We start from the raw sequence: 20,423 nt of genomic DNA on the forward strand, positions 1-20,423 counted from the left end.
TCCACGAATGGATCGAATAATATCTCTTACTCACCAATACTTTCATGCAAAACTTCTACTATTATCCTAAGAATTCACCTCCTTCAGTAGCTTTTCATTTATATGATGAGGCTAGGGAGATGTCATTACGTAATTTTTGCGCGGTTTGCAGAATACCCTTCGAGGGCAGCTTAGAGGAACCACATCGTAGAGATGTGGATGGTTTTATTGATACTATTACTGTAGGGGAAATCCGATGAAAGAATAACTAGCATACATTTTACTGTTTTATACTACTTTGTCATATTTGCTAGTCGATGCTTAATTGGTCGTGGAAACTGTGGAAACCTTAGTGTTCTGGATATTATTATTTTGTTTCATGCTTTATTTCGTGATAACTCTTATAGCATGGGTGCCGTTATTGCTAAATGTTTAAGCCTAAACCGTACAAAGGGTCCCATCTTTGGAGGTATCTATGCTGCACGCCTTGCTAAACACTTCGAGATACCTATTAGGCATTATGAAAAAGAGGAAAAACTGCTACCCCCTACTTTTCTAGATTATAAGAGCATGATAGCACATGATTTTATTGTTAACAATGATGATAAGATGCTTCTGTATAATTTGAGATTTAACAAGAAACACAATGAGATTATTATCTTGCCTGCGCCCTCTTTGTTTGATTTAACTGCAGGCCATTACCTCGTCTTGCCGGCGGCTGTTTATGCGCACCGAGGCCAGACATCAGCTCCAGAGCCTGAGCTGAAACCACCACTTGACCCTTATCATCCATCATCTTATCAGTGGGATCCGGAACAGATCGCCAGCCAGTTGCAGTACGATGACACTCCTCAGTACACCGGGGAGAGTAGCCGCGATCCATGGCCATAGACCAACTTAGGCCAAAAGTCTAAGCTTGGGGGAGTACATATTTCTCACCGACATTACATTCATGTTCACACACTCATTCTAGTTGTCGGTGCTCATACTTTTTCATTGTACTATCCATGCTAGTTTAATTTATTTTTCTAGCTTTCTTCTTGTGTGTTTGATTGACCTTAAGAAAAACAAAAAACAATTAGTTAGTTTAATTTCCATGCTTGTAGTAACAATTAAAAGAAAACCCAAAAGGTTTTCTCATTCTTCTTTTGCTTGTTGGGAGCTTTCCCGTGTAAATAGTTTTAATTTCTTTTCTTTTCTTTGGGGGTCGAGAGGAGAAGACCATAATGAAAAATGTTTAGTGGCTCTCATATGCATGATCGTTGATTTAACCAAGAGCCCATATTACCTTGTCTTCTCTCTTGAATTGAATGCTTGCAGATTCCAGCTTAGTCCAATGCACGTGCACTATTATTATTATACACACCGTTCGGTCGTGCAAGTGGAAGGCAATAATGACGATATATGATGGACTGGCTGAGATGAGAGAAGCTGGTATGAACTCGACCTCTCTTGTTTTCGTAAATATGATTAGTTCATCGTTCCTGATTCAGCCTATTATAAATAAACATGTTTGCAATGACAATTAGAGATTATAGTTGCTTATGCCATGCTTAATTAGCTAAGAGCTTATAATGGTTTACCTTGCGTGCCAACATGCTATTAAAATGGTTGTGATGTGGTATGATAGGGTGGTATCCTCCTTTGAATGATTCGAGTGACTTGACTTGGCACATGTTCACGCATGTAGTTGAAACAAAATCAACATAGCCTTCACGATATTTATGTTCATGGTGGATTATATCCTACTCATGCTTGCACTCGGTGTTGATTAATTTTAATGCATATTCATGACTGTTGTCGCTCTCTCAGTTGGTTGCTTCCCAGTCTCTTGCTAGCCTTCACCTGTACTAAGCGGGAATACTGCTTGTGCATCCAAACTCCATAAACCCCAACGTTATTCCATATGAGCCCACAATACCTTCCTATATGCGGTATTTACCTGCCGTTCCAAGTAAATTTGTATGTGACAAACTCCAAACCTTCAGATGAAATTCTGTTTTGTATGCTCGAGCAGCTCATGTATCAACTAGGGATGTCTGTATCTTCCAGGCTAGGTGGGTTATTCTCAAGGGGAGTGGACTCCGCTCCTCATTCACGAGAAAATGGCTGGTAACCAGGATGCCCAGTCCCATGATCAAAATATCAAATCAAATCAAAATAATTAAACAAAACTCCCCAGGATTGTTGCTAGTTGGAGGCACCCGTTATTTCGGGCAAGCCATGGATTGATGCTTGTTGGTGGTGGGGGAGTATAAACTTTACCATTCTGTTTGGGAACCGCCTATAATGTGTGTATCATGGAAGATATCAAGATCTCATAGTTGTTACATTGACAGTGAAAGTATACCGCTCAAAATGTTATCCATCTCTATTTTAGAATCGAGCTCTGGCACCTCTACAAATCCCTGCGTCCCTCGCGAATGGCCTATCTATTTACTTTTATGTTGAGTCATCACCCTCTTATTAAAAAGCACCCGCTGGAGAGCACCGCTGTCATTTGCATGCATTACTATTAGTTTATATTGGGTATGACTTAACTGGATCTCTTTTACCATGAATTACAATGTTTAGTTAGTTCTTGATCTTTAAAGGTGCTCTCCATTTATGTTTTGCGGTCTCAGAAAGGGCTAGCGAGATACCATCTTGTTATATCATATTATGATTGTTTTGAGAAAGTGTTGTCATCCGAGATTTATTATTATTGCTCGCTAGTTGATTATGCCATTGATATGAGTAAACATGAGACCTAAGTGTTATTGTGAATATGGTTAGTTCATAATCTTTGCTTTACATATTTACAACAACAAGAGCAAACAGAGTTTGTAAAAGTTTTTCTTTATCACTTTCAGTTTGTCAACTGAATTGCTTGAGGACAAGCAAAGCTTTAAGCTTGGGGGAGTTGATACGTCTCCGTCGTATCTACTTTTCCAAACACTTTTGCCCTTGTTTTGGACTCTAACTTGCATGATTTGAATGAAACTAACCCGGACTGACGCTGTTTTTAGCAGAACTGTCATGGTGTTATTTTTGTGCAGAAATAAAAGTTCTCGGAATGACCTGAAAATCCACGGAGTAACTTTTCAGAATTAATAAAAAATATTGGCGAAAGAAATAGCGTCAGGGGGCCCACACCCTGTCCACGAGGGTGGGGGGCGCGCCCCTCCCCCTGGGCGCGTCCCCTGCCTCGTGGGCCCCCTGGACGTCCACCGACCTCAACTCCAACTCCATATATTTGCTTTCGTGGAGAAAAAAATCAGATAGAAAGTTTCATCGCGTTTTACAATACGGAGCCGCCGCCAAGCCCTAATCTCTCTGGGAGGGCTGATCTGGAGTCCGTTCGGGGCACCGGAGAGGGGGATTCGTCGCCGTCGTCATCATCAACCATCCTCCATCACCAATTTCATAATGCTCACCGCCGTGCGTGAGTAATTCCATCGTAGGCTTGCTGGACGGTGATGGATTGGATGAGATTTACCATGTAATCAAGTTAGTTTTGTTAGGGTTTGATCCCTAGTATCCACTATGTTCTGAGATTGATGTTGCTGTGACTTTGCTATGCTTAATGCTTGTCACTAGGGCCCGAGTGCCATGATTTCAGATCTGAACCTATTATGTTTTCATGAATATATGTGAGTTCTTGATCCTATCTTGCAAGTCTATAATCATCTATTATGTGTTATGATCCGACAACCCCGAAGACAATAATCGGGATATTTCTCGGTGATGACCGTAGTTTGAGGAGTTCATGTATTCACTAAGTGTTAATGCTTTGGTCCGGTACTCTATTAAAAGGAGGCCGTAATATTCCTTAGTTTCCATTAGGACCCCGCTGCCACGGGAGGGTAGGACAAAAGATGTCATGCAAGTTCTTTTCCATAAGCACGTATGACTATATTCAGAATACATGCCTACATTACATTGACAAACTGGAGCTAGTTCTGTGTCACCCTATGTTATAACTATTACATTGCATCTGACATAATTATCCATCACTGATCCAATGCCTACGAGTTTTTCACATATTGTGCTTTGCTTATTTACTTTACCGTTACTACTGTTACAATTACTACAAAACTGTTATCATTACTTTTACCACTGTTACCGTTACTTCCATACTACTTTGCTACTAAATACTTTGCTGCAGATACTAAGTTATCCAGGTGTGGTTGAATTGACAACTCAACTGCTAATACTTGAGAATATTCTTTGGCTCCCCTTGTGTCGAATCAATAAATTTGGGTTGAATACTCTACCCTCGAAAACTGTTGCGATCACCTATACTTGTGGGTTATCATGCATGGAGAAGATATTGCTTCAACTCGTGAGAGCAGTTATGGAAGTTGGAAATCTTCTAAAATGCATACTTGTGGTTCTTGTTTTCTTTGGGCTTGCTTTTCTAGCAAAAATTTGGTGATGTCCTATGTATCCAATGTGGTTGAAAATGCAAAGAAATGCAAATTGAGGTGCAAATTTAAATTTTGCGGGTAGGGGGGAGGACGGCCACAGAGGCAGACCCCGCAAAGCCGACCCGTAAAACAGGATGTGTGTCGGCTTTGCGGGGTCTGCCTCTGCGGCTTTTCGCTGCGGACTGCAAAACAATTTTTTCACGAACTGCAAACGTGAAATGCGGGTCGGCGGGATGCGGGGTCTGCTAGAGATGCTCTTAGTAGGAAGGCACTCTCTCTGATAAACGCATTCCATCCCGAAAAATGGCAACGGAGGCCGAGCTCCTGTGAGCTCGTTTTCAATTTTTGTTTTTTTAGAGTGTGATTTTATTTATTTATTTGTGAATACACTTATGGATGTATGCTACGTATGTGCCAAATTTCACATCATTATACTTTTACATGTGGCGTATAGAAAAAAGACAAATACACATTTTTAAATGGTGCCATTTGTTTTTGTTGTTTGGCCAGAATTTGTTTTTTTTACAAACTACAAATCACAACATATTTAGATGAAATTTAACACATTCTTATGGAATACATATATGTTTCCAAGGATTTTTTTTAGATTATTTTTTGAAATTTTTAAATATGCTTTTTGATATTTTCAAAATACCAAGCTCACTGGAGCTCGTCCTTCAAAAATCTGCACTCATCCCATCCTCGCTATATGATTCAATCTTTTTTTGCTGGGAAGAAAACTGAACAATTCAATCGGCAAGAATTGATTCACTCTCTGGACAAACTCGCACGTACCCATCATCGCACATGTGCAAAGTTACTACCGTATTATTTTGTGGGTGCCAAGGTCCCAAGTCTCAGTCAACACTCAACAGTGAGGGACAGTCCTCAAAAATCTACAAATTTAACATGTGGACTAAACAATATCACAAAATGAACCCGAATTTTTTTTTCACTTTTGTGTAGCATCCGACAGCTTGATATCACACTATACTGTGCAGCGCCGGTTCTAGTGTAGCATCTAGCTCTTAGGCGTTACATACCGACTTAGCATTTTCCAAGCAGTCCAGGTGCGACGATGGCCAGGCGTGTAACGTCTGTCAGTGAGACGCTCTACAGTGTAGGGTGACGTTTAGCTGTCGGACGGTACACAAAAGGGTCAGCTGGATGAAACTTTTTCGGCAACACTTTATTTTATGATATTGTTTCGTCACATGTCAGAACAGTGATTTTTGCCTCCTCGCGCGCGTGTAGCTGCTACTGATAGGAGTACTGTCGCGCTTTAAATTACTCGTCCTCGAGGCTGAGGGCCGACGCATACCATTTACGCTGCAACCTGCAAGCCGACCGAGGGAGGGGGCGATGGGTTCCGACGCGGCGGCGGTGAGCACCGTGCGGGAGGCTGCGCGCATGACGTGGGAGGAGTCCAAGCGCGTCTGGGGCATCGGCATGCCCATTGCCATCGCCGGGCTCAGCATTTACGCCGTCGGCTCCGTCACCACCATCTTCGTCGGCCACCTCGGCAACCTGCCCCTCGCCGCCGCCTCCATCGGCCTCTCCGTCTTCGCCACCTTCTCCCTCGGATTCTTTGTACTAGCTACATGCTGTGCTATGTTCTTCTTGGCTATGTTCTTCTGATGCTAATATGCGCGCTCGTGCATGCAGCTCGGCATGGGGAGCGCTCTGGAGACGCTGTGCGGGCAGGCGTTCGGCGCCGGCCAGGTGTCCATGCTCGGCGTCTACCTGCAGCGCTCCTGGATCATCCTCGCCGTCGCCGCGCTCCTCATGGTGCCCTTCTACGTCTTCGCCGAGCCGATCCTCCTCGCCATCGGCCAGGACCCCGCCGTCGCGCGCGAGGCCGCCCGCTTCGCCCTCTACATCCTCCCCGGCGCGCTCTCCTTCGCCGTCAACTTCCCCACCGCCAAGTTCCTCCAGTCGCAGAGCAAGGTCATCGTGCCCGTCTGGATCTGTGTCGGCAGCCTCTGCTTCCACGTCGCGCTCTCCTACCTCCTCGTCACCGTCCTCGGATGGGGCTCCCCCGGCGCCGCCGTCGCCTACAACCTCTCGCTCTGGGCCATCGCGCTGGGCCAGTCCGCCTACATCATCGGCTGGTGCAAGGACGGCTGGAGGGGCTGGTCCATGGCCGCCTTCAACGACATGTGGGCGTTCGTCAGGCTCTCGCTCGAGTCCGCCGTCATGATCTGCCTTGAGATCTGGTACCTCAGCACCATCACCGTCCTCACCGGCAACCTCCAGGATGCGCAGATTGCCGTCGACTCCCTTGGCGTCTGGTACACACCACTATATATGCTTCATACGACTAACCATACATATGCATATAGCTGATGGAGCTGACAGAATACTCGATCGTGCTTCATTTTTCAGCATGAACATAAACGGGTGGGAGAATATGATCTTCATTGGCATCAACGCTGCTATCAGGTCAGCTTCATTCAAATTTTATTGGTTCTTGTTTTGTTCAAGAATTCTTCACCTTCACCAACCGTCAAATTTTACTAGTTTCTAAACAAACTGCTACCACCTACTACCTCTTTACGTTTTCAGTGTTCGAGTCTCCAATGAGCTGGGCGCTGGCCGTCCAAGGGCAGCCATGCACGCCGTCATCGTCATCATCGCCGAGTCGCTGCTCATCGGGCTGCTATGCATGGCCCTCGTCTTGATCTTCAGAGACAACTTCGCCATCATCTACACCACCGATTTGGAGCTCCAGCACGCCGTCTCCAAGATCGCCGGACTCCTTGGCCTGACCATGGTGCTCAACAGCGTGCAGCCTGTGGTTTCAGGTATATATGATTCTTCCTCTCACAGTCAGAGTCACATGCATGCCACCTCAACCTCATCCCTGGAGTTGATCTCATGATGCATGGTTCAGGGGTTGCTGTTGGAGGAGGATGGCAGGGCCTTGTTGCATACATCAACCTAGGCTGCTACTATGTTTTGGGGTTGCCCTTGGGCTATCTTCTCGGCTACAAGTTCAACTATGGCGTTGGGGTAATTTCATCATGTTATTTGAACTGTTACAAATTGCAAAATAACGAATTTTTTGGCTGTCTTGCAAAATAACGAGTAAAGAATATTTACGGTCTTTATGATTTTGCGACATCAGTTATGAATTTGTGGATCAAATTTCAGGGGATTTGGGCTGGCATGCTTTGTGGGATTGCACTTCAAACTCTGATTTTACTCTTCATAGTGTGGAAAACAGATTGGAATGCAGAGGTATGAATTTCCATCAGCCTTCGGGTTCTCACCATGTGTTTTGTGTGCGTCAAAACTTGATGAACACAACAACTTTAAAAGAGTCAATTAATTGGAGGATGTTAGCCTATCCCTATAATATAACTAACTGTTAATTAGGCACCAATTATTGTAACAACTATACGTACCATATGACTTGTGAATTATGATTGCTTTCTTTCTTTGTATTGATTTCATACAAATTGTAGTTATTTTTGCCTGTTTATTTGTATGGAAATCCTGAGCTTTCCAACTTGCTCGTCCAATACTCTACAACTGCAGGCTGCGCTAGCTTCAAGCCGTGTGCAAAAGTGGGGTGGCACCGATGGAACCAAACCTCTCCTGGAAGATAACTAGATCACCTAAGCATGATATCTTCTTAAGCCTGCCTTGGTGTTGATGATATCATATATCATTGTGAATTTTCGAGTATCAATAATAGGGTATGAAACCAGTGGACTGCTCAAGATTAGGGGCCGTGATTTCTGATATCAAGTATCTGGCATCTGGCCTTGCCCGCTGCTCCTTCCTTCATATCAAATGTGGTTTGAATATGTTAGCACATAAGTCAGCTCGTAGTTGTCAGTATATTGTAAATTGTTTTACCGTGGTGTGATTCCGGAATGTATTCGGGATGAATATGTTCATTAATCAATAAAGTGCCAATATTATTTATAAAAAAAGGTATGGAAACCAGGTTGAACATGTCAAATTACTTATATGCCTATGGATGTACATGCATTGTTGCGACTCTAAATATGGTTGTGCACATCATTGTATGTGGAGGCGGGACTTTTTTTTCTGTTATCTGAAAACAAATCAGCTTTGTTGACATGGTACCGATGCAATGTGAGTTACATAATTGTGTTTTTTCAATGATTAAGAAAAAGACACGGCAACACTCCTCGATTGAAAGAAATATTATGTAAAATAAAATTCTGGATCAACTATATATAGTCTTATTGGTTGGAAGAAGTAGAGTGGATGGAGGAGTGCTCATTGCGGTGTACACAATCATGTTTGGACGGTTGGACCAAATGTTTCAACCATCAAGTGAAGTAAAAAAAGAGAAATTTACTACGCTCACTGTAAAATTTTGAACTGTCCCATCTTCCTCAGAATGTAGTAGCCCACCCCACTACCCCATGCAGTACCGCAGTAGGTCCGTAGGTCCTGTTTCGACTCATAAACGAGCTTGTGTTATGGGCCGACGAGATTTTCCATTTAGAATTAGAGAGCAAACTACAAAGACCATATTATTATGAAGTTTCTTATGCATAATAAGAAAGATTTTTGCCAAATTCATAGTACCAACAAACATAATGCACTTGCTAGCGTTGGTAAGGAAGCCGAGGAACTGTTGAATGCATGCACATATAATGCAGTGTGGAGGCGCAGATTTAGGGAGTGACAGTCAGTGCTGGTCCATGGGTGTTTGAGTGATCGAATTTGTAAAGTCGGGTTGTAGATGCTCTTATTACTCAATTTCGGAGATCAACAAAGCAATCGTGACCAAGGTGTGAATGGGGAGGCCACGTCCAATCTGTCATTGCCCTTCGCATGTTTGAAACACATGAAACACATGCCGACACACATATATCACTTTTTTTACAACTACAGCATGCCGACATGTCAGCTCCTACGTCTCTCTCTTTTCACTAGGTGGAATCAGCCTATGACGTACAATGCGAGGTTAGCCCAGTTTGGTATCAATTTTGTACACAGCTAGACCTGCTGCTAATACGCGAGTGCACACACGTGATTCTCCAAAAGGCTAGCTATGGTTTCTCGTGCCGCCGTCGTCTCCGTCATCGGAGAAATTTTGGCCCCCTCGCCTCCAGCTGCCATCTTGGCGCTGAGAGGTGGGGGACCTCAGATCCTTAAGACATTTATGTTCTTTGTCCACATTTAGTGATCATCATAATTTTATGAGAATAAACTTCTTATCGTTCTTTTGGCAGTGCGATGAGATTAGAGAGTTTTCTGTTTGATTCTTTGTGAAGGTGAAATATTTCATCGACATCATGGTGAAGATATAGTGATTCGACAACCTGCTCTTCTAGGGGATTATCCCGGCCCAAATACGTTTATCAATCAAGGCTTCCCATCTTTTTAATGGGCAATTCAAGACGCTTACAAAAACCAATATTGGTAATGTGGTGCGGGTGAAAGAATGACAACATCTCTGCTCCAGTCTAATTGCAACCTTTTTATCGAAGTCTTTGGAGTATTTCTTCGAGCAGAGATTGATACCACGAAAAATGTGTTTACAAAAGATTTCATTGTAATTCTTAGTCATATGAGTTACTTTGTATTTTCTTGGATCTTAAGCCCAAATCAGTGTACCAGTAATTGTTATGAGTATCAATAAAGTTAGTGTCTCTAAAAAAAAGCTAGACCTGCTAATAAAATGCGTGCTACACGACGTGGCACATATCTCAAGAAGCTGAATTATGGACGGGCGGTGGAGATAAGAGGGTGCCTAGACACCCGTGTTCTGAAAAGAGGTAATATCACCCGGAGTCATAGAACTTGCGTCGCATGTTCAGTTTGCGCCTCCCCCGCCGCACCCTTCTTCCTCGCCTCCAACGCCCCCACTCGCCGCCGCCGCGCCCTTCTCCCCACGCCGTCGTGCCTTCTCCCCGCCACTGACATGCCGCCGCGCGCTCGGAGCAGCTCTGGCTACCTCTGCGTCCGCGCCCGCCTTCTGGCGTGTATTACGCGGAGATCCGCTCCAGTAATACACGTCTCGGTCCGGGGATGTCCGAGACCGCCCATGAGGCCGCCCGCTCGTACGACGCGGCGTCGTGGCACCTCTTGAGGCCGCGTTCGCAGGTGAATTTTTGGACGCGCCAACAGGTGGAGGACATCATGCCTCCGCGGCTAATCACCGACACGGACCATCACATCAAACGTAGGCGGGAGAGTTGCCTCCTCATCGCCGATGCGGATGAGTACGCCATGGCAGAGTGGTGCCCGCACTTCCCGGAGGATGTCGGCGCCGAGAACGACTTCTGGACCCAGAGGAGGGCGTAGCGAGCCGCGGATCGGGCGGACAGGCGTGCGTGGAAGGCACTAGTGATAGCGTAGTGCAAACTGGGATCTGCATCGACCTTTGACGATAATGATCCTCGGTGGGATGACACATTTTTATCGTCGGACTACACCAACGAGGAGGAGGACGACAACGAGGAGTAGTTTCTAGTAGTTCGAGTCTGGATGCACCCTTTTTTGTTGTCAATTTCCGTATGTAATGGCAATGCTATGGTCGGATTTTTCTTGTAAAAAATGTGAGGGGGTTTTGTGCAAAAATGTGTCGTAGTAGTTGAATCGTTCCATAAATAAAAAATATGAGGGTGTTTTATGTAAAATTATCTCATGCCCAACTCTATCACTCTTTTTTTTGCATGGTAATACGTGTCTCATTCATATCATAAAGATTAAAGTACAAGTCACGTAAGGACCGACATGACAAAACTAAAAAGATAGCAGAACATCTCTGAGATTGACACCAACGCCCATCACCTGCCCCCGGCACCACGACAGCAGCTACCGAAGAAAAAAAATGATGAATCACCTCCTCACCGGAGCTCGACGCGGCTCCATCGCTGATATGCAGCTTTGCGGACCTCCAAGGTGGCTCACCAAAAGTGAAGCCCTTACCGTTGAATGAATCAGACCGGGGCAACACCCCGGACACGCCATCAAACTCCAGATCTGGCACTCCAGATTTGTCGCGGAAGGAAACCATACCCGCCATCCATGAACCACGAACCCAGCACATGTTCTGTCTTCTAGATGTCGTCGATGCACACCACAATCTGCATCCGCTCCTGGACTACCTCCCAAGCTCCGTGTCGACGCTGGAGCAAACGCCGTCGCAACGGCGGAGCCCGAGGACACATGTCCACCACGAGGATGCCGCCGCCGCCACGCCATCCTTGTTTGAACAGACTGGTTTCCAAATCCATCCCCAACCATAGGACCAATGGCCTTGTCAAGGAAGGATTAGAAGAATCTTTATTCAGCGCTGTCATTGTCGCCGTCGAAACAAAGACGATAAACAACCTAAAAATCTAGACTATGAGAAAGTAAAAACGGTGCACACGACTGGATCCGGCGGCCCCCCTCACCACCGACGACCGAGGTCTCCGGCGGAGGGGAGCCACCGGAGGACGGCGCTGGAAGATTGGGCTCTCCTGGCGGCCGCTAGGGTTCCAGCCGCCAGGGACAGGAGGAAAACGATTGGCGTTCCCCAACTCTATCACTCAGGTGGGTCCATATACATGGATACACTCGTATACGTGTAGTATGACTGTATATGCATGCTTGAGTCAAATTAGATGACCATAAAATTGTATTTTCAAAGTTCTAGCACCAAACTAGACATATGATGCAAGTTCTGTGACTTCAGATGATATTACCTCTTCTGAAAATCCACTCCCTTAATCAGAAGTTACACATACCTACCGACCATACTCCTCCCCTTACTTTTGCGTTCAAAAACATTTCTAGCACTGGAGTTTAAACGGTTTAATGCTAACAAACTCGATCAACTGTATTGAGATAGATTAAATTGTAGTCCTTCCGTCTGAAAATACTTGTCATCAAACTGGATAAAAAGGGATGTATCTAGAACTAGGATTGAGATCTAGTGACATGCTCTGAGCATGTCACCAATGAACAGTAATGGTAACATGCGCCCCTTTATGGACCGCCCAATCAAGAATCAACGGGCAGATCTCGAATAAACAGTGTTGAATCTACAGTGTTTTGTCTACAGTACCCCTGAGGGAGTCCTGGATTAGGGGGTGCCCGGATGGCCGGACTATGACCTTTGGCCGGACTCTTGGACTGTGAAGATACAAGATTGAAGACTCCGTCCCGTGTCCGGATGGGACTTTCCTTGGCGTGGAAGGCAAGCTTGGCGATACGATATGAAGATCTCCTCCCATTGTAACCGACTCTGTGTAACCCTAGCCCTCTCCGGTGTCTATATAAACCGGAGAGTTTTAGTCCGTAGGACAAACAACAATCATACCATAGGCTAGATTCTAGGGTTTAGCCACTCCGATCTCGTGGTAGATCTACTCTTGTACTACCCATATCATCAATATTAATCAAGCAGGAGTAGGGTTTTACCTCCATTGAGAGGGCCCGAACCTGGGTAAAAACATCGTGTCCCTTGTCTCCTGTTACCATCCGCCTAGACGCACAGTTCGGGACCCCCTACCCGAGATCCGCCGGTTTTGACACCGACATTGGTGCTTTCATTGAGAGTTCCGCTGTGTCGTCACCATCAGGAAGGATGCCGCATCCCGTCTTTAAAGACGGCGTCGTTGCTAAAGGAGTTTTGGCTGTCGGCCAAACTCTCCGGCTAGGCAGGTTTTTGATGACCGCCAGTCCGGCCGCCGCGCCAACGATGACCTCTCGGGCCATCGAAAGCAATCTTCACATCAGCTCGGAGCTCGCCGAGCAGTTAGATCCGATGGAGCTCTTCTCCCTGAACGAACTCTTGGATCGCATCGCGGCCCTGGGAGTCGCTACTGATTACGACCAGATTGGGCTTAAACCTGATCAGAGAGAGATCGACTCTCCCCAGGTCACCCACCACGTTGAAGTGGTGGAAGAACAATGCGGCGAGTCTTCGCCCGCCCAAAGGACCAGATGCGTCCGAATTCCCGATCCCTCCAAGCCGGAAACCCGCGGAGGGGAGGATGTCGCACGAACCCTGAACCTAAAGTCAGGCAGTAGGCTCGATTCATCGAATAATACCCGAGAAAGCAAGCTTCCGAATTCGGAAACCGCTCGGCCTCTGAATCTTACATCGGGCAGGGTTCCGGATTTATTTCCACCTGCCCACCCAACTATACGGGATTTATCCCTAATACGGCAAGAGTCCGGAGAAACAGTACACCACTACTGGGCCAGATTCCTCCTGGTTATGAACAGGATAAAGGACTGCCACGAGAAAGAAGCAATTTCACTCTTCCTTAACAACTGCACGGACATCAAAATCCTCAACGCCATAAGTCGCCGCGAAATTACACGATTCGCCGACTTGACATCCATAGTACGAAAGTACTGCGCGATTGAAAGCGTTCGGAAAACCAAAGATAAATTCTGGGACAATCCGGCCCTGAATATAACACGAGTCCAAAACAAAAGGGCGCATCATCGCCAGGCATCTGAGCCAAACATCAAAAAACAAAAACCCTCTACAGGGTACGGGACCATATTGGAAGGATGGCTCAATGGACCCTGTAGAATTCATAATTCAGGGAAAGCCACACCAACGCACAGCCTTAGAGCATGTTGGATACTACGACAGGTAGCCAGAAGCGGCGAGGAGCTTTTAACTCCAGCACCCGAAGAATACCTCCCCAGTACGGTGTCGACAGTCTTCGAGACGTTCACATCAAACAATGCAAGGAAACAAACGCTCCGCAACCTCGCCGAAGTCTACCAAGTAGCAACAATAAACCCATGGAGTGACACGGCTATCACCTTTAACGCCAGTGACGAACCTAAATTCTGGACAGCCTGAGCACCAGCCGCATTGGTCCTCAGTCCGATAGTGGACGGCTTCCGACTTACAAAGGTACTCATGGACGGCGGCAGCGGACTCAACCTCATCTACGAGGAAACCCTGCGAAAAATGGAAATTGACTGGATCTGCATTGAGTGAAGCAACACAACTTTTAGGGGAATAATCCCAAGCCGGGAAGCGTGCAGTTCAGGAAAAATCACACTGGATGTGGTGTTCGGCACGCCGGACAATTACATATCCAAGGAGGTCACGTTTCAAGTGGCCCCGTTCAGCAGCGGCTACCACGCTTTGCCAGGGCGAGAAGCATTTACAATTTTCCAAGCCATACCCCATTACGGGTACATGAAGCTCAAAATGCCCGGGCCCAACGGAATCATCACTCTCGCAAGTGATCCGGACATAGCGCTGTGCGCTGAAAACAAGACAGCCGCACTGGCCCTGGAGGCATTATCTGAGGCCCTAGCGGCCGAGGAGTTAACGGCGTTGCGCTCCACGGTGGACAGGGACGACGTGATACTAGCAAGAGATCCAAGTCCACCTCTTTTAAACCGGCCGACGAAATAGTCAAATTCCAAGTCCATCCAACGGACCCTACAAAAACGGCCTCCATCGGGGCACTATTAAAACCCGATGTAGACGCCGCACTCAGAGAATTTCTGCGAGAAAATTGGGACATTTTCGCCTGACACCCCTCGGATATGCCAGGAATCCCATGCAGGCTGGCCGAGCACAGTCTGAACATCATAAAAGGGTTTAAACCCGTCAAGCAGACCCTACGGTGCTTTTCCGAACCTAAGAGACAAGCCATGGGAGAGGAGCTAGCAAAACTGCTGGAAGCCGGGTTCATCAGAGACATAAAACATCCGGACTGGCTAGCAAACCTGGTGATGGTACCAAAGAAGGACAAATCTTGGCGCCTATGTGTCAATTTCAAAGAGCTAAACAAGGCCTGTCCAAAGGACCCTTTCCCACTCCCTCGAATCAATCAAATCATCGACGCCACTGCAGGACACGACTCATTGTGTTTCCTTGATGCATACTCTGGCTACCATCAAATCAAGATGGCAGAGTCAGACCAGGCCGCAACGGCATTCATCACCCCGTACGGCCCATTCTGCTTCAACACGATGCCCTTCGGGCTCAAAAACGCCGGTGCAACATATCAGCGCATGATTCAGACATGTCTGGCCAACCAGATCGGGAAAACAGTCGAAGCATATGTAGACGACATGGTCGTCAAAACAAAACACGTTGATACTCTAGTAGACGACTTGAGGCTCACGTTCGACAATCTCCGAACATATGACATTAAGCTCAACCCGGAAAATGCGGTTTCGGCGTACCAGCCGGAAAGCTCCTGGGCTTCATCGTATCAGGTAGAGGAATTGAAGCAAACCCAGCCAAGATCCGAGCTCTGTCACAATTAGATACCCTAAAGGACCTCAAACAAATACAAAAACTGACAGGATGCGTGGCGGCTCTAAGCCGCTTTATCTCCCGCTTAGGAGAAAAGGAATTACCCCTCTATCGCCTCCTACGGCGCACCGACCACTTCGAGTGGACGGAGGCCGCCACGGCCGGACTCGAAGAAATAAAATCCATATTGGCAACAAATCCGGTCCTGGCCGCGCCCAACATGGGCGAACCAATGCTATTATACATCGCGGCAACCCATCAAGTTGTCAGCGCGGTGCTCGTCGTCGAACGAGAAGCGGACGGACACAAGTCCCCCCTCCAAAAACCAGTGTACTACATGTCCACTGTGCTAACTCCATGCAAGTCACGGTACCCGCATTATCAAAAGATAGCATACGCAGTGTTCATGGCATCCCGGAAGCTGCGACACTACTTTCAAGAGTGCTCCATAACAGTGGCATCTGAGGTACCCCTTAATGACATTATAAACAACCGCGACGCAACGGGTCGGATTGCCAAATGGGCCATCGAGCTCCTCCCGTTCGACATAACCTACAAGCCAAGGCGAGCTATTAAGTTGCAGGTTTTGGCCGACTTCATTGCCGAATGGACTAAAGCCGAACTCCCTAAAGAATACGGCGCATACTCCAACTGGATCATGCACTTCGACGGCTCCAAAATGTTGGCTGGCCTGGGGGCTGGCGTCGTCCTGACGTCCCCAACCAGGGACACAGTCCAATACGTACTTCAGATAATGTACACGGATTCGAACAACGCAGCCGAATACGAGGCCCTTTTACATGGCCTCCGAATGGCAGTCTCCATGGGCATTCCGCGCTAGAGGTCGCGGGGATTCAAACCTTGCAATATCCCAAATAAATGGAGACTTCGACGCCAAGGACCCGAAAATGGCAGCTTACCGCAACGCCATCTTAAAGATGTCAGCTCGGTTTGAGGGGCTCGAATTTCATCACATAGGCCGGGAAAATAACCAAGCAGCAGACGTGCTGGCACGCATCGGTGCCAAGCGCGAGGCCGTCCCTCCCAACATCTTCCTAGAAAGGCTATTCAAGCCATCTGTATCATGGGACGGAGAATCCGGAAACAATAGCCCGGACACACCTACACTACCCCTCACCGAGCATCCTGACACAATTGGGGGCTACGCCAACAAAACAACACCGTCAGCCCACGAAATAATGGCAGTCATTGCCCCTTGGACAGAGCCATTCCTAGCCTACCTAACTAGGCAGGAACTTCCCGAGGACCAAAACGAGGCCCGCTGCATAGTGCGGCGATCTAAAGCCTACAAAGTCCACGAGGGAGAGCTTTACAAGAAAAGCACAACCGGAGTCCTTCAAAGGTGTATCTCCGAAGAAGAAGGACGAGACCTTTTGGCTGAAATCCATGCCGGACTTGGTGGGCACCACGCCGCAGCCCGGGCCCTTGTAAGCAAGGCCTTCCGTACCGGATTTTATTGGCCAACGGCCCGGGCAGATGCTCAGGACTTAGTGCAACGATGTGTTGGTTGCCAGTTATTCGCCAACCAAAGTCACATGCCGCCTACCGCCCTACAAACTATACCCATTACCTGGCCTTTCGCGGTCTGGGGGCTTGACATGGTCGGACCCCTTAAAGGAGGAACCCACAAGCAAAAATACCTACTGGTCATGGTGGACAAATTCACCAAATGGATAGAAGCCAAGCCTGTAAAGACGGCCGAATCCGGACCAGTGATAGACTTCCTTTCCGGGGTTGTACACCGTTACGGTGTCCCCACAGCATCATAACCGACAATGGCACAAACTTCACGGCCGATGAAGTCAAACTTTGGTGCAAAAACATGGGCATCAAGCTCGACTACACTTCAGTCTATCACCCTCAAACAAACGGTCAAGTCGAACGGGCCAACGGTCTCATTATGAGCGGCATCAAACCCAGACTAGTGCGACCCCTCAAGGAATCTGACACGCACTGGGTAGAGGAGCTTGACTCCGTACTCTGGGGGCTGCGGACCACGCCGAATCGCACTACTGGATTCATACCATTTTTATGGTATACGGCGCAGAGGCAGTACTACCATGCGACATAATTCATGACTCACCTCGAGTGCGCATGTATGAAGAAAGAGAAGCCAAGATCGATCGGCAGGACAGCTTGGACGCATTGGAGGAGGAGCGCGGCGTGGCAAAAGCTTGTTCCGCATTCTATCAACAGCAGGCTCGAAGATATCAAAGCAGAGAAGTACGGGCCAAAACGTATAACGTTGGCGAACTAGTGCTACGCCTGCCGGACAAGAAAAAGGATAAATTAAAGCCCAAATGGGAGGGCCCCTTCATCATCGACCAAGTACTGACCGGCGGAGCGTACCGTCTGCGTGGCGCATCGGACAACCGACTTGAGCCGAACCCATGGAATGCAGCACGCCTACGAAGGTTCTACGCCTAGCGCCGGACTCCGTGTTCGTCTCCTTCCCTCGTCCCTTTGTTTTACTTTTTGTTTTTATTTTTGGCAGTCCGGGATTTTGTTCCTTCTCCCTCCCCCTTTTCTTTTCTCACAAGCCCTTAGGGGCTCGCATGTGCAATATTCGCACGCACCTGACGCGCTACCTGCGCTCACAATACCTGGGGGCTTCTCTACCAAGAAGTTTATATAAAACGGGCCTCACGCCCAAAACATGTGTAATGCTTCCGCATGAACCTTTTATACACCATTATATGCATCGATATGACTTAAGTTTTGGCCAAGCTGGGTTGCCTGGCTCCTGTGCTTAGCCATACGTTCCCGTTCGTTCGGCTAGGTGGTAAAGGGAGCACCTCTGCGATTGTTACTGCCGGGTCAGCTGGATGTGTACCTCAGACTGGGTGAAGCTGAAAGCTAGCGTTCTTAAGGGAATATTCGGTCGGTGAGCTAAAAGATGATCTTTCGTATTTACTTTTTTGCCCCCAGATGCTTTTCTGCTCTTTCTAGCAGTTCGGACATGCACTTTAGGGCATGCCTCCCAGGGAAAGGAACCCCTAACGGAACTATTCTCTCTGGAAGATGTTTCTTACTAACCATGTAATATAACATAACTAGTTGGGCACTTGTCTGTTAAAGCACTTATGACCCCTACGCCTTGTCTCCATGCATGCTCCGGTTCTTACATAACCAAGAGCGTATTCGGACACACTCCGGACTATAGGGTCCAGAGGTCGAAGCGAAAAGGTCCGCAATGACAAACGATCTACAATCTGGCTAGAGGACATTTTTTATGTCATTTTTACATAGTCAATCCGACTCGGCATATTCTTCTTCAATGCCATCTAACAGGCGGTCTAATTTACAGTCCTGTTGGGAATACTTTGCAGCCAGCTCCACCTGGCCATATGCCAAGCTGACCGGGATCTCCTTTCCGCCCGGACCTATAGGGCCGACCTTGGCCATGTGGTTTGCGTCAGCTTTCGTGTACCGAGTCTTCACCATGGCCCAGGCCTCCCTGGCACCTTGACGGCAAGCCGATATCTTCCATAGCCGGAAGCGCTGCCGCACTCCCTCCATCTTCTTGGCAAGCTCCTCAAGGCCTTCGGGCACGGAGAGGGATGGCCACATAGCCTGAATGACGCCTCGCATTGCCTGCCGAACTCGCTCGTGTAGTTGCAACAGCTCGGAAAGATGGTCTCCCGATGAACCGGGCATTTCCTCCGCCGGATGACCCGTTAGCAGACCTACAGACATAGCTCTGTCAATTGACTTCCTCGCCGAATTCCTTTTTCGAAGATTCGTTCAAGCACTTACTAAAAATGCCACGTCGAAGTCGCCGATTCTCCTTCACGGCAGAAGACAGCTGAACGCGAACATCTTTCAGTTCCTCGCCTAGCTGGGTATTGGCGTCTTGAAGCTTGTTCTTCTCTTGCCTCACCCTCGTCAGCATATTCTCGCCAGCCTTTAGTTGGCGTAGGAGTTGTTGCTGATCCGGATTTGCTCTGGCCTCATCTGCATTATTATAGTCAGGGTTGCACGCCTTTCGCATTTCAAAACGGAGGTACCTCTCGAAGCACATATTACCTGCGGGCGTCCCCTTGACATTCTCTGAAGCGGCCAAGGCGGCCTCGAGCTGAGCCTTGCACTCTTCGAGCTCCTGGGACAATTGCGTGTTCTTCTTTGTAAGACACTGCATAGCACATGATCCTTCAAACAGTTATCTTCGCTGTTTCAAGTCTCGGGGGCTACTGACATATATAACCTTCAATTCTACTCACTTGTATGTCTTTCACATACTGCTCCGTGGCTCTCGCTAGACCATTTTGAGCAGCACGGAGATACGCATCTCCTGTATTAAAGGCGTCCAACGCCTGTGGGAAAAAACACGCGTCACGGAGAACAGTCCAGTGACGCCTGTGGTTTAGGGCACTCTCCACCTCTGAATTATTGGCAGATAGCCCGTCGGCGCCCTCTGTCGGAGGAGCGCCCGAGGCGCGTCCCGTGTCCGCCTCCGCTTCCGGACCCGGCCTCAAACCTTGGCCGGCGGACATAGTTCGGCGAGCTCTCTTCTTTCTAAGAAAATCATGAGCATCAGTACGACTCAAGGGCATAAACCCTAGGCGTTAAATCCGCACACCATACCGTTGCACCGGAATCTCGATCTGGTCCGCACTTCTTTTTGGCCCGCCTGGTTTTAGCGGCCCTTGTTGGCTGCCCACCGTGGGCTCGGCCTTCCGCGTCAAGGATTTACCCTGCGAAACTTTGTTAGTGCATGGCATGCAAGATAAAACATGAGAATACTGGGACTTCGGTCTTAGTTACCTTGGAGGCTGGAAGTAGTCCGGGAT

The 20,423-nt window shown here is 47.7% G+C and overlaps 1 protein-coding gene across 1 annotated transcript; it reads left to right on the plus strand.

Moving 5' to 3' along the window:
* Positions 1 to 5,691: 5,691 nt before the first annotated feature.
* On the plus strand, positions 5,692 to 8,329 carry LOC119340201 (protein DETOXIFICATION 35-like). The gene is made up of 7 exons (XM_037612102.1): positions 5,692 to 5,978; positions 6,054 to 6,679; positions 6,774 to 6,830; positions 6,954 to 7,192; positions 7,282 to 7,400; positions 7,542 to 7,628; positions 7,929 to 8,329. Exons 1-7 carry the CDS (start codon positions 5,751 to 5,753, stop codon positions 8,001 to 8,003), a joined length of 1,431 nt encoding a protein of 476 aa, XP_037467999.1. The 5' UTR covers positions 5,692 to 5,750; the 3' UTR covers positions 8,004 to 8,329.
* Positions 8,330 to 20,423: the final 12,094 nt, after the last annotated feature.

Source organism: Triticum dicoccoides, chromosome 7B, assembly GCF_002162155.2.
Source record: "Triticum dicoccoides isolate Atlit2015 ecotype Zavitan chromosome 7B, WEW_v2.0, whole genome shotgun sequence".
In the NCBI taxonomy this organism is placed as follows: Eukaryota; Viridiplantae; Streptophyta; class Magnoliopsida; order Poales; family Poaceae; genus Triticum; species Triticum dicoccoides.